Source organism: Urocampus carinirostris, chromosome 12 (genome assembly GCF_059441175.1).
Source record: "Urocampus carinirostris isolate Australia breed hairy pipefish chromosome 12, RoL_Ucar_1.0, whole genome shotgun sequence".
Taxonomy (NCBI): Eukaryota; Metazoa; Chordata; class Actinopteri; order Syngnathiformes; family Syngnathidae; genus Urocampus; species Urocampus carinirostris.
In genome coordinates this window covers 28,779,095-28,793,433 of record NC_142360.1, presented here as the reverse complement: position 1 = coordinate 28,793,433, position 14,339 = coordinate 28,779,095, and the positions used below count along the sequence as shown (strand labels likewise).

At 43.4% G+C, this 14,339-nt stretch overlaps 1 protein-coding gene across 2 annotated transcripts in view; it reads right to left on the bottom strand.

The window, feature by feature from the left end:
• The window catches only part of cp (ceruloplasmin), a 48,716-nt gene that overhangs the window by 3,703 nt on the left and 30,674 nt on the right, over positions 1-14,339 (bottom strand). For both annotated transcript variants that reach the window (XM_088350476.1, XM_088350477.1), the window contains 5 exons: positions 13,015-13,227; positions 10,744-10,948; positions 10,471-10,610; positions 5,605-5,733; positions 2,176-2,282 (listed from right to left, as the gene is read on the bottom strand). In XM_088350476.1, coding sequence (XP_088206602.1) covers positions 2,176-2,282; positions 5,605-5,733; positions 10,471-10,610; positions 10,744-10,948; positions 13,015-13,227 — 794 coding nt within the window. The remainder of the gene's footprint in view (positions 1-2,175; positions 2,283-5,604; positions 5,734-10,470; positions 10,611-10,743; positions 10,949-13,014; positions 13,228-14,339) is intronic.

Below are 14,339 nucleotides of genomic sequence, written 5' to 3'. Positions count from 1 at the left end.
ATAAAATGATGACTCACAACACGTGGTAAGCTTTCTCTCCTGGCTTTGATCTCTTTGATCTCCGGCAAAACTGACATAAAATGCGACAGAAACAAAATGAAAATAAATCCAAACAGCTTGCCAACATCATTGTTGCCGTTCCGTGTATTCCGTTACTCCCCAAGGCTGCACAAAATTTAGTCATTTTATTCATATTTAGTTTCTTTAGTATTTTATTAGCATATTTGGTATTGGAGTAATCCAAAAGTAATTGAAAGTAATCCAGTTACAGTAACCCTACCCAACCCTGCTGACAGATATCAAACTTTGCAAAAATCAATTGCAATCTCAACAGTGAATATTCCCATCTGTTTTTGATGGTTAATGAGAGGTAATATGAGTTGGTGTTATTACAAAATTAAAACAATGATTTACATAACTATTGTCCCTTCAGATGGGTTTGATGAAGATAAGACCAATTTGTTGAATCGTCTCATACGTGTTCAAAGAAATGCAGGAATCAAATGACGTAAGAGGGAGTTCTTTTTTATTGGTTCACAATTTCAACAAGAAAACTCAAAGAATCTCCAGACGGAGTGGGTTTTTATAGTTTTCAACATAGCACGTGTACCCGGTTTGGCCCCGTTCCTTTTCACGCCTGAAGGCGCACATGCCCAGGGTTCCGTCCCCATTTGGAAGTGCTTTTAAGTTTATGCCAGTTTATGTCACCTTGCCCTTTGCCGTTATCTCTTGTCTTCCCTTAAGGAGGATTGTTTATACTAATTCGTCTGCCGAGACCTTCCCAAAATGTAAGCAACATTTCTGACTACTGTACGCAAGTCTTTCTACATTTCTTTCTAAATGTATGCAAATCTATTCTACAAGTTTATTTTCTACAACACTATACTGGCCATTTTTTCTGCTTCTGACCCCTCTTCAATGTGTGTGTATTTTTGACTGAATAATTATTTCATCATCAAATCAATGAACCACAAAATTAATACATAAAAGTGTAGCTGTTTTAGAGTTATGAGACTGATTATTATTTTAAAGTGTGGATATGTGGCATCCTCTTGGTAATCTGAGGTAACTGCAAATGGAAATCCTATACTTTTTCTATACACAAGATAAAATTACTATAAAAAAAGAAAAAGAAACCAAATAATTATTTAAGGGAAAAGAAACAATTAGTTTCACCAAATTCATAGTTTAAGATCAAGATAACATAATCAAAAGATTAGTCTAGGAATGTCAAACATATAGCCTGCAGGAAATATCCAGTCCGTCGGATGATTTTAATTAACAAAAAAAGCATCTTGATGTTATTTCAATCAAAAGTTATGATTTATTTTTAAAATCTGAAAACTGGGAGGCATTGTTGAATTTGTAAAGCGTGGTGTGTTGGTTCAGGTGTAAAATTGCATTCACTTAATGTCATGTCCTGCACGGTTGTCATGGCGCCCAGCTGGCCCCGCCTCTTAACACTGGCTGAGACGCATTGGACTGATTGCTTTTGGAGTACTTTAACCCTCCTTTTGGGACTGCCCGTGGCCAGACCATTGCTTTACCTTGTTGAAGACCTGTTCATGCCCGTTTTAAATCTGAAAACTGGAAGGCAATGTTGAATTTGTACATCGTGGTGTGTTGGTTCAGGTGTAAAACTGCATTCACTTAACTGTTAAAAGAAACCAGTCAATGCCAAACATAAACATCTTTTGTCCCAATTGTTTGTGTTTAAAAAGCTCACCTGTCATCTGTAATCATAATATGTAGGGTAGTTACTAAAGACTGATTATAAAGCATAATAGTGGCGGCAGTGGAGGTAGAGCGCTCGTCTTGGGATCAAGAGATCACAGTTCGAATCCCGGCTCCTCCGTGTTACATGTCGAAGTGTCCTTGGGTAAGACACTGACCCCTAATGCCCCCAATAAGCAGGTTAGCGCCTTACATGGCCGCTATTGGTAAATGTGAAGCACACTGTAAAGCGCTTTGGGAAGTCTTGACTTGAAAAGCGCTATATAAAAAAAAGAACAAAGCTAAAAATTTGGAGTCGATGTATCTGCTCCAACCCCCCTGAGAATAGATGGTCTGGATCCAGCCTCAGAGCCAAACTGAATTTGACATTCCTGGATTAGTCGAATATTCAAAACGAATAGATTGTTTGTTGCACAAACATGCATGTTGCCATGTACGCACCTTTCCCAAGTCCACTGTGGAGTAATATGCCGACACGGAGCATTCCTCTTGCTCAGTGGTCGGGCCGGTATTCTTATTAACGTACCACTCGTAGACATGAGTCTCGCCTGTGAAGTTCACCACATTTGACATTTCAGCAGTGTTCCCTCTAAACCAGGGGTGTCAAACATGCGGCCCGGGGGCCACATCAGGCCCGCTAAGGGATGGAATCCGGCCCGCGAGACAACGCTCAGTGAAGCGCAAGAGAAAAACAAGCTGTAGGTTGAAATATGTCCACTTGATGTTGCCAAAGCCAGGTGCCTCGAACAAAGACACTGTACTTGTATTTATTTCTCTCTCCCTCTCTCTCTTTTTTTTTCCCTTCCCTTTTTCTCTCTCTCGCTGTCTCTCTCTTTCACTTTCTGTGTCTCTCTTTGTCTCTTTCTTTGTTTCTCTTTGTCTCTTTCTCTCTCTCTTTGTCTTTTTACCTTATTTTGCTCTCTCTTCCATTCTTCCTTCTCTCTCTCTCGTCTCTCTTTCTCTCTCTCTTGCTTTCCCATTTTCTCCTTCTCCCATTCTCTCTTTCTCTCCTTCTTTTTTCTCTCCTCTCTTTCTATTTCTCTTTGGATATTTTTCTTTCTCTCTCTTTCTTTCCCCCTCTCTCATTATTTGTCTTTATCTCTTGTTTCTCACGTTTCACGTTCTCTCTCTCTCTTTTTCCTTTTTTTCTCTCTCTCTCTCCCTTTCTCACTTTCTTTGTCCCACCCTCTTTTTCTCTCTTTCGCTTTGTCTTATTTCTTTCTCTCTTTCTTTCTCTCTAATCTACTAGTCCGGCCCCCGAGGGAATGTTTGTTCTATCCTGTGGCCCCCGAGGTAAATTGAGTTTGACACCCCTGCTCTAAGCAATTGCGCACTGCTCGCACATTCTCAGCGCAGAAGAAAATCTAGCCAGCGCACAAAAATCAGGGCTCAAAATGACAAATTAAGAAGCGAATTAAGTCAAAGTTACAGTGCATGAAGGTAAAAAGACACGGGTTTCCCCGACGCTGTGTTCTAAATGCAGTATTTTGAAGTCGAGTCCAAGTAGACCGAAGTTGAGTAACGTTAGTAGAGTTTGTCGAGAACCGGCTTCTTCGGCTCGGCTCACTTAAAGGACACTGAATCCCTAATGCCCCCAATAAGCAGGTCGGCGCCTTGCATGGCTGCACGGCCGCTATTGGTGTGTGAGTGTGTGTGTGAATGGGTAAGTGTGAAGTGCATTGTAAAGTTCTTTGGGAGGACTTCATTGACTTGAAAAGCGCTATAGAAATGCAGACCATTTACCATTTACTACTATCAACTCGCTCCATCAGGCACCTGTAGGGCGGTGTTTCTAAACTAGTGGGTCCGGGGCCAAAACTAGGTCGCGGATCCGTTTTTAGTGGGTTGCAGGCCTTCGCCTTGGCAAAATAATCTTAAGAAGAAAAGACAAAGGGGTTGATAACACTCCTTATCAGTAGATGGTGATAATGCCCTGCTCGATTTCTTCTTCCCGTTTTGTCAATCGGCGCTTTTGAGAGGGACCACATCTCGTTTTATTGTGATTTTGTTGGTTTCATTTCCTTTTTCTGCCGATGATAATAGGTCCCAAGAAAGTTACTGATAAGGAGAAGGATAAATGGCAAACAACAATCTAGTCAAAGAAGGACAGAGTCGGGAAATATGAAAATTGTGTACATGTGTCTGGTTAATGGTTTAAAAATGTTATATTTTTTGTCACGACTGGTACAAGCCAGGGACCCAAATGCGTAACGTTTCACACAATGCTTTATTAAGGCATCTGGGAAGTCAGGGCGAGAGGAAAAGGATAGCAATGTGGTGCGGGAAGCCCTCGCGAACGAAGTGTGGTCGGAGATCGGAACAAATCGGTCAGCCAGGACGGGAGACGGAGCATGGTCGGAGATCGGAACAATTTGGGTAGCCGGGACAAGCGGGAAGCCAGAGAGCGGGGATCAATACAGGAAACAGAATCAGGACACGGGTAGCCGGGACAGGAAAACAGAGCTTGGATTGGGGATCGATACAGGAAACAGAATCAGGATACGGGTCGCCAGGACAAGAGAACAAAGCTTGGATCAGGGATCGATACATGAAAGAGAATCAGGATACGGGTAGCCGGGACAGGAGAACGGAGCATGGATCAGGAATCCATATATGAAAGAGAATCAGGACACGGGTAGCCGGGACAGGAGAACGGAGCATGGATCAGGGATCGATACAGGAAACAGAATCAGGATACGGGTCGCCGGGACAGGAGAACAAAGCTTGGATCAGGGATCGATACAGGAAACAGAATCAGGATACGGGTAGCCGGGACAGAAGAACGGAGCTTGGATCAGGGATCGATACATGAAAGATAATCAGGATACGGGTCGCCGGGACAGGAGCATGGATCGGGGATCGATACAGGAAACAGAATCAGGATATGGGTCGCCGGGACAGGAGAACAAAGCATGGATCCGGGATGGATACAGGAAACAGAATCAGGACACGGGTAGCCGGGACAGGAGAACGGAGCATGGATGAGGGATCAGGGATCGATACAGGAAACAGAATCAGGATAGGGGTCGCCGGGACAGGAGAACAAAGCTTGGATCAGGGATCGATACAGGAAACAGAATCAGGATACGGGTAGCCGGGACAAGAGAATGGAGCATGGATCAGGAATCCATATATGAAAGAGAATCAGGACACGGGTAGCCGGGACAGGAGAACAAAGCTTGGATCGGGGATCGATAGATGAAAGAGAATCAGGATACGGGTAGCCGGGACAAGAGAGATGGAGCATGGATCAGGGATCCATACATGAAAGAGAATCAGGATACGGGTAGCCGGGACAGAAGAACGAAGCTTGGATCGGGGATCGATACATGAAAGATAATCAGGATACGGGTAGCCGGGACAGGAGAACGGAGCATTGATCAGGGATCGATACAGGAAACAGAATCAGGATAAGGGTTGCCGGGACAGGAGAACAAAGCTTGGATCGGGGATCGATACATGAAACAGAATCAGGATACGGGTCGCCGGGACAGAAGAACGGAGCATTGATCAGGGACCGATACAGGAAACAGAATCAGGATAGGGGTCGCCGGGACAGGGGAACAAAGCTGGGATCGGGGATCAATACAGGAAACAGGTCGGGATCAAAACGGGAGCCAAAGTTAAAAGTGCTTTCTTTGCATGCGCTGAGGTTATTACCAGTATATGAATCTTTATTAACTTCATGATTAAATATTTATCATTTTTTACGTATATTTTGAATATCTTTTACATGAGGAATTGGAGCAACGAGCACGATCCTGCAACAAATTAAGCTCTTATGTAGAGGTACCACTGTACTGTACTTGGATAGAATGATCATTTTGGCATTTCTCCTAAATTGTTTTCATGGTTAGCTCTTTAGCTTACCCGGATTAGTGACGTAAACATTGGGATCTTCGGTCTTAACCCCGTGAGCGTGGATTGAATACGGACGAGAAGCCATGTTCTTGAAAACCACTTTCACCTTGTCACCAACTTTTGCATGGATCATTGGACCTGAAACAAAAATGGATACCGCGAACTTTAACAGATGATCATTTTTTTGTGCCATGAAGAATTCAAGGTCTACACCAGAGGGCCTCCAACCATTTTCAACCTTTCCACTAATTAGCGCAGAGGGCACCCAGTTTGATGTGAATTTTGAAAATAGCAACTTAGCTAGATGCTTTGCTAAATGACAAAAAAGGTAGCTTGATAAGGGCGCAAGATAGCTAGCTAAATGACCACAAAGTCATCTACCGTAAATTCCGGACTATAGAGCGCACCTGATTATAAGCCGCACCACCACATTTTAAGAGGAAAACCGATTTTGTACATACACAAGCCGCACCGGTATATGAGCTGCATGCGCCCACATTTAAACATGTAACCCAAACACAAAATTAACCCAAACCCGACTTCAAGTCCCGCGATTGAAACTAAATGTCCTTCATTAAAGTCCACAGTCCAAAAATCACAGCCGGCAAAATGACTGGAAAATGATACCGGTACTTAAGGTTTGATGCAGACCTGCAGAGTCCGGGTCCCGTTGAAAGTAATCCAAGGAAAAAAGTGTATATTTCCAAAGGTAAGGGTGAGAAAAATATATCAGATGAACACATTTACTCACGCAACTCCTTTTTCTTTAACCAACTTTTTACCCCCTCTTCTTTCCTTGTCTGTCCCTCACCTTTAGCGGTCCCCACTTAAACTCGGCATCCCGCGTTTGTTCCGCCCCTCCTTTTTCGTTCACCCGTGCAAAACATATCAGAATAAGTGTCTAAAATAAATACAAATTAATTCATTACAAAAATATACAGTTGCAAATACATATTATACATGGGTTACACATATTTACAAAGAAAGACAGTACACCGAGAGAGTTTTTAAAGCTTTAATAATAATAATAATATAGCTCTGACAGGGCAGTTAATGGTAGCAACACTCGAGCGCCGCTAGCGGCCGTTAGAAAAATGACATAAATTGGCCGCATCACTGAATAAGCCGCAGGGGTGAAAGTTAGGGAAAAAAGTAGCGACTTATAGTCCGGAATTTACGGTAACTAGCCGGAGAGAAAGCTAAAACCAAAGCTACCCTAAATGACTTTGACACCCATGATCTTTTTGCTCATTCACTTTATAAAACCCATCAATTGGAATTTATGTTGTTGTATTACCTGTAAAATAAATCAATTAAAATATGAATAAATGTATTGGTTTAATATATTGTCATTATACTCTCTTAGTTGCTTGAAAATAATTATAATTATTAATACTTGAATAGATTGATATATTTATTATTTAATTTATAAAACAACACATTATGTCATTACTTGTTACTATGTTATTGATTGGTTGGATCTCTTAAGCACACAGGTTGTAGGGGCACCATTTCCTGCTGTGTGTCTTGGGCAAGTACAGCCTGGTGGCACCCATCCCTCCCTCCAGGCCAACATGTCTTTAGAAGGATTTTATACATTTGACTATAAAGGATTTTATATGATTGAATACAAGTTACATTTATTGAGTGCAATGAAAATTTTCACCGATATAGTTCAATGACAGGTCACGGCGTTCCAAATACAGAATATTTTGACTAGGGAATTTTGATAACAGGACTCTGACGGAGGACTGCAGGCAATGTTTTGAGAACAAGGCCTTGATGACGTAGAAACGCTCTGTGTTGTTTTGAGTTTTCCAGACATTGCGACGCCCAGGGAGGGGCTTCCTTGGCACGCCCATGGGAGGAGTCGAGACGCCATCTTGCGGGGAGACGTGGGCCGAGAGGAGAAAGCTAGAGGACGTCAGAGAAGGCTTGCCAGAGAGTCCCACGACACTAATTCGACTAATTCGGCCATTTTCAATGGAGTACACTTAGTTAAATGGCTAATGAAATTAAATCTGCCCCCCGTGTAAAAATATCGGCTTTTCTTGTTCATCTTTCCCATCAAGAAACGAGCGCGCATTGTTGGGTGAATGTAGATAACAGATAACTTATTCGAACAATTTGGTAAACGATACATTTTGATATTTAAATTCCTAACACTTTCCATCCGGTCTCTAACCGGGGATCTTTCGCAGGTTAGGCGCATGTAGTCACCACTGCACTTTCGAAACTCTACATTTTTGTTAGTTTTTAGAAATGTTAGTTTTTAAAAATAGGGTTAAATAGACTTATGTCTATACCACCATGTTGGAGGCCCCAGCTCAACACACTCTGCAGGGTCCTTGAGAGTACATGAGAGTTTGCCCATTCGATCTACAGGCGTTTGGGAGTATATATTTAGTATGGGGTACCAGACAGTCTCATCCGAGCTCTACAATTTCTGTATGACCGGTGCCAGTGGTTGATTCGTATGTCACGAACCAGGACAGGAAACAGGAATGAGAACCCAATCGCGTAACGTTACTCACAGTTTATTGGGGAGAGGAGTAATGCGCGCACACTCGATCCGGGAATCGAAGTGGATTGAAATCAGAACTAAAGCGTGGTCAAAATCAAACAGATCGGGCCGAAAATAAAACAGGATCAAACACCGGCAAATTCACAGGACTTGGCATATCACACAGAGTCTAGCAGGAGTTTCGCAGACGCTCTGACACCAGGCAACTCGCGAGACCACGTTAGTAGTCCGGCAGCAATCTGTCAACGCGTTTCAGCTGGTGTCAGTGGGCGGGGCCAATTGGGCGCCGTGGCAACCGTGACAGAACCTGGCGCCACACGGTGGGGACCAATTGGGCGCCATGGCAACCATGACATCGTATTGCCGACAGTGAGTCGAATTTGTTTCCAGTTGGACTCTGCCAAGGCTGCCTCTTGTTACTGCTTCTGTTCACAACTTTTATGAACAGAATTTATAGGCGCAGACGTGGTTTTGAAAGGGTCCGGTTTGGGGGCCTCAGCATTGCATCTCTGCATTTTGCAGATGATGTGGTGCTGTTGGCTTCTCAAGCCGTGATCCTCAACTCTCACTGGAGTGGTTCACAGTTGAGTGTGAAGATTAGCACGTCAAAGTCCGAGACCATGGTTCTCAGCTGGAAGAGGGTGGCATCATGCCCTCTTCAGGTTGGGAATGAGATCATTGCCCAGAGTGTAGGAGATCAAGTATCTCTGAGTCTTGTTCACGAGGCATGGTAGGGTCGAATCGGAGATCCAAAGACCGATTGGTGCATGCAAGGTGGGCTTAGGGTACTTCCCCCAAAGTGTGTATATCTAAACCAGGTGGTATCACGTTTCTGTTTCAGATATTGGTACTGCCCAAAGGGGCGTTTCTTTCTCTTCCTTTGTTCTGCTTAAATAAATGCAGTTTGGTGGGGGAAGGGCCCCCCAGAGTTAAGGAGCACAGCCAAGGAGACGGACGTGAATAAGTTCCTCCTCTCCTGACTTCCCCTTTCCAACTGCAGTTGTAACAACTTCAATGCCTGGTGTATTTTTTTTAGCGTTGCAGGACATGTTTTTAGCGTTGCAGGACATGTTAGAGGTCGATTTAGACCCCACAGTGCAGAGTCTATTGTCATGCATACCCTGTACCGGTCCTTTGTGGTGAAGAAGGAGCTGAGCTGAAAGCTCTCGATTTACCGGTCAAACTATGTTCCTACCATAACCTGTGGTCATGAACTGTGCGTCATGACCAAAAGAACAAGATCCCATACACAAGCGATTGAAATGAGTTTCTTCTGCAGGGTAGCTAGGCTCTCCCGTAGATATAGTGTTCGTTTACTCAGTTTTATTGATAAAGAGAGAGAGCAGGGCTTGCTTCTACGATCCGATGATTGATGGACACGGGTAGCAGGTGGCAGGAACGCGGAAGTGGCACTTCCGTGTCGAGTGAGGTTAATTGTAGGCAGCAGGAATACTGGTCTCTAGCCGGGACGGGAGAGCAAGGGCAGTGTCGAGTCCAGAAAAGAGGTCGGCAACAGGTATCAGGCAGGAAACAGGGCAAAACAGGTCAATGGTTGGGAGGGAAGAGCAGTGCAGAAACGCGTCCAGAAACAGGTTGGCAACAGGTATCGGGCAGGAGAAAACAGGGCAGGAAAATGTCGGAAGGTATGGAGCTTGCCTAGCTGGGAGCATAGGTTCGCAAACGGTCTGACACCGGTAACAGGGGGTTTAAAAAGTGGCAAGGAGCCAATCAGCAACCACGGCTGTCGTCGCCAACGGGGCAGCCACAGGTGCCCTGAATCAGCAATCATGACACATCCAGGACAGAGCCGCTTCTCATCTGTGTTGAGAGGAACCATTTTAGGGTGGCTCAGGCATCTGATAAGGATGCCTCCTGGACACCTCCCTGGGATGTGATGCGGGCATGTCCCACCGGCAGGAGACCACGGGGACGACCCAGGACACGCTGGAGAGAATACGTCTCTAATATCAAACATCTAGTTGGATCCGGCCATCTCTGTCTGTCCCTCACCTCCGGAGGAAAACAAAGCCTGCAACAAGGACAATACAAACATCTTCTTTGTTCCTTTATCTTCTTTGCTTTCTTTTATCCGCACTGTAAAATGTGAGACTGGAGTGCCACGTCCAATTTCGTTGTCACAATATGCTCAACCCATTTTGTAACAATGACAATAAAGGTATATTCTATTCTATTCTCTGGGCTGGCATGGGGACGCCTCGGGATCCCGTTGGAAAAGCTGAATGAAATGGCTGGGGCTAAGAAGGTCTGGGCTTCCCTGCTGGCCCTGCGACCCAACACCGGAAACGGTGAAGATAATGGATGGATGAATAATGAAGACCCTTAAAGCTTACCCAAAATCCCAAGATGCTCCATGTCAGCCCCCCTTTCCACCTGTGTGGTGAACTTGTCATCGGTGAACTGCCGATAAACCACCTTCTTGTAGCGTGAACCAATGAAACCACCTTCTTGGTTGAGGTAGACAGATGCTGGACTACAGAAAAGAGAGAAAGGAGTGGATAGCGAGATTTATAGGGATGGGCCATCAGGCTGGCCTCCAAAATATCGGAATCCAGTGATGTTCATTATGAAAACATGGAACTAAAAATGGAATCTGTCCGAGTTACCTTTTTTTGCCACGAAACATTTCAGCCTCCCAAGTACGATTGGGAGAGTAGTCCCATACTGTCTCAATGGCGGCGATGTAGTAGGTTTTAAAGTGGAACATGGTCTCACCCTGCCGCTGAAAAAGGCTGCATTTGTTTACTGTGTAGTTCGCCCGCATTCCTCCACCATAATGGCTGAGAGTAGGGGACGCCACTTCAAAACGACCTGGGAAATAAAAAATTGATGAGTAGGAAAAGGGGGTCGAGCATATGGCCACGGGCCAGATTGTTGGCACCAACAATCAGATAATAATTTGATACTGCATACCTGCCAACCTGTATGTTTTTGCCGTACAAAGTACGTTTATTATGCGGGCGAGCGGTTTGATGTAGTGAAAGGAAGTCCGTCTCTTTTTAGAGAACTGGCTTTTTCGGCATACCTGATTACCTGTCGCGCTCCAGGGCTCCATGCCCTTACAAACTGTCGGATTTTCCCTTACAAAATACAAAATAATCTAACATGCATGATGTGAAATCCGAGGCGGCAGACGCATGCGCACAGTAGCATCAAACCGCTCGCTTTGTTTGCAACGAAAAAAACCATACCGAGATAGAGGCTACCGCGGCGAACTGGTTTTACTTGATTGATTTGCCGTTTGGTGATAGTCGGTGTATACCGGATGGTACCCATCATTGACAAATTTGCGGTTTTCCGTACGGATTTTCCTTGGCCCTCTACCGGTAGCATCTTAAAATTCTCTTAACTTGATTTTTTTCACCTGCGAGCAAAGCGAGGGTGCTGTATAATGCATCAAAGCAAGTGACCCGTTTGAGAGCCGGCTGTCTTTAATGAGTTGAGCCGAAAAAGCCGGTTCTCTAAAAAGAGACGGACTTCCTTTCACTACATAACTACCACGTAAAATCCGAGGCGGCAGATGCATGCGCACAGTAGCATCAAACCGCTCGCTTTGTTTGCAACGGAAAAAAAAACCATACCGAGATAGAGGCTACCGCGGCGAACTCGTTTGACTTGATTGATTTGCCGTTTCGTCATAGTCTGTGTATACCGAATGGTACACATCATTGACAAATTTGCGGTTTTCCATACAGATTTTCTTGTACGTCGTACACGTCTTAAAATACATAATAAACGTACTTTGTACGGCAAAAACGTACAGGTTGACAGGCAATGTTCCCTGTAATTTTCCTTACGGGTCTGAGCGTTCACACAAAGTCGGTGAGCAACGCTTGAAACAACAGTGAGCAATGGCAATCCCAAGTGTGGCAAGATAATTAATGATCAAACATGTCCAAAACTTGACATCAAGTTACATTTTGCTGAGTTTCCGGCAATGCAAAATTATTTTTCTCTTTTGAATGAATTGACTCATGTACTATTGCAAAGGTTGTACGGCCTACAAACTTTCGTTTGTTCTTACAATTCTTTCACAAGATATTCATTTCTTTTCATTTCCTGATATATTTTGTCGCATAACATTAACATTTTTGGGGGTTTATTTAGTCGGTTGTAAGATACAGAACTCTACTTAATCACATTTTTTTAGTGGAAGTACAATGTTGGCAACAAGATTCACTTGATATCATTGGAAATTATTTGAATGCCACACAAACTTTTTCTTCTTTTTTCCCTGTTTTTTTCTACTTTTTTTTTAATTCCTTTGAAAAAAATATCATTGTGTTTATTTTTTCTGAGCTGTTACTTTTTTCCTACATTTCTTTTTCTTTTTTCTGTTTTTTTCTGAATTTTCCTTCTTTTTTCTCTTCCTTTTGTTTCTTTTTTTCTCAGCTTTTCACCACTTTTTCATTTTGGTATTTTTTTCTTTTTTGTTCTATTTCCCCTCCTTCCCTTAAGTCATTTTGTGCATCATTTTACATAATATTTGGTCATGTAGGGTTTAATGAAGCAAAAACAACCCGAAGAGCCGTTTAGGACCCGAAAGAGCCGGTTGCTTTTAGTGAGCCGAGCCGAAGAAGCCGGTTCTCGACGAACTCTACTAACTTTACTCAACTTCGTTCTACTTCGACTTGACTTCAAAATACCGCATTTAGGACACAACGTCGGGGGAACCCGTGTATTTTTACCTTCATGCACTGTAACTTTGATTAAGTCACTTCTTAATTAGCAATTTTGAGCCCTCATTTTTGTGCGCTGGCTAGATTTTCGCCGAGAATGTGCGAGCAGTGCGCAACTGCGCACGCGCGCAGCTTAGAGGGAACACTGTTGACAGGTGTGTGAATTTGACACCCATGATCTGTGATATCAATCCTCACCGATGCTGTCTGGCTCCATGGTGACGGTGCGCGAGATGTGTGGAAAAACCGAAATGGTATCGAGTCGGTTCTGGCGAAAGAGGAAGCGGTTTCCCTGGAAGTAAAAACTGTTGACATCGGTCTCCGAACCCAGACCCGAAAGATGCCATGTGACTTTGTCCCCCTTGCACATCGTAAGGCCTTGGAGGTTCCCGTAGACCAAACCGTTAATGGCTGAAAGGGACAAAATGGCAACACTTAAACCGTGCAACTGTGAAAAAAAACTCCAAAACATTTAGTTTGCATTTACTCCACTAGGGGTGTCAAAAGAGGCGTTCCGCATGAAGACAGAGAAAAATGACCTGCAGTTTTCAATATGCCCACCTGATGTCACCAAAGCCAGGTGCCACTCACAAAAATGTGTTGAAAATGTATTTATTTTATCTCCCTCTTTCATTTTTCTCTCTTTCTTTATATCGCGCTTTTCTCTCTCTCTCTCTCTCTCTCTCTCTCTCTCTCTCTCTCTCTCTCTCTCTCTCCTCTCTCTCTCTCTCTCTCTCTCTCTCTCTCTCCTCTCTCTCTCTCTCTCTCTCTCTTCTTTCTTTCTTTCGCTCTTTCTTTCTTTCGCTCTTTCTTTCTTTTGCTCTTTCTTTCTTTCTTTCTTTCTTTCTTTCGCTCTTTCTTTCTTTCTTTCTTTCTTTCTTTCTTTCTTTCTTTCGCTCTTTCTTTCTTTCTTTCTTTCTTTCGCTCTTTCTTTCTTACTTTCTTTCTTTCTATCTTTCTATCTTTCTTTCTTTCTTTCGCTCTTTCTTTCTTTCGCTCTTTCTTTCTTTCGCTCTTTCTTTTGCTCTTTCTTTCTTTCTTTCTTTCTTTCGCTCTTTTTTTCGCTCTTTCTTTCTTTCTTTCTTTCGCTCTTTCTTTCTTACTTTCTTTCGCTCTTTCTTTCTTTCTTTCTTTCTTACTTTCTTTCGCTCTTTCTTTCTTTCTTTCTTTCGCTCTTTCCTCTCTTTCTTTCTTTCGCTCTTTCCTCTCTTTCTTTCTTTCGCTCTTTCCTCTCTTTCTTTCTTTCGCTCTTTCCTCTCTTTCTTTCTTTCGCTCTTTCCTCTCTTTCTTTCTTTCGCTCTTTCCTCTCTTTCTTTCGCTCTTTCTTTCTTTCGCTCTCTCCGCTCTTTCTTTCTTTCGCTCTCTCCTCTCTTTCTTTCTTTCGCTCTCTCCTCTCTTTCTTTCTTTCTTTCGCTCTCTCCTCTCTTTCTTTCTTTCTTTCGCTCTCTCCTCTCTTTCTTTCTTTCTTTCGCTCTCTCCTCTCTTTCTTTCTTTCTTTCTTTCTTTCTTTCGCTCTCTCCTCT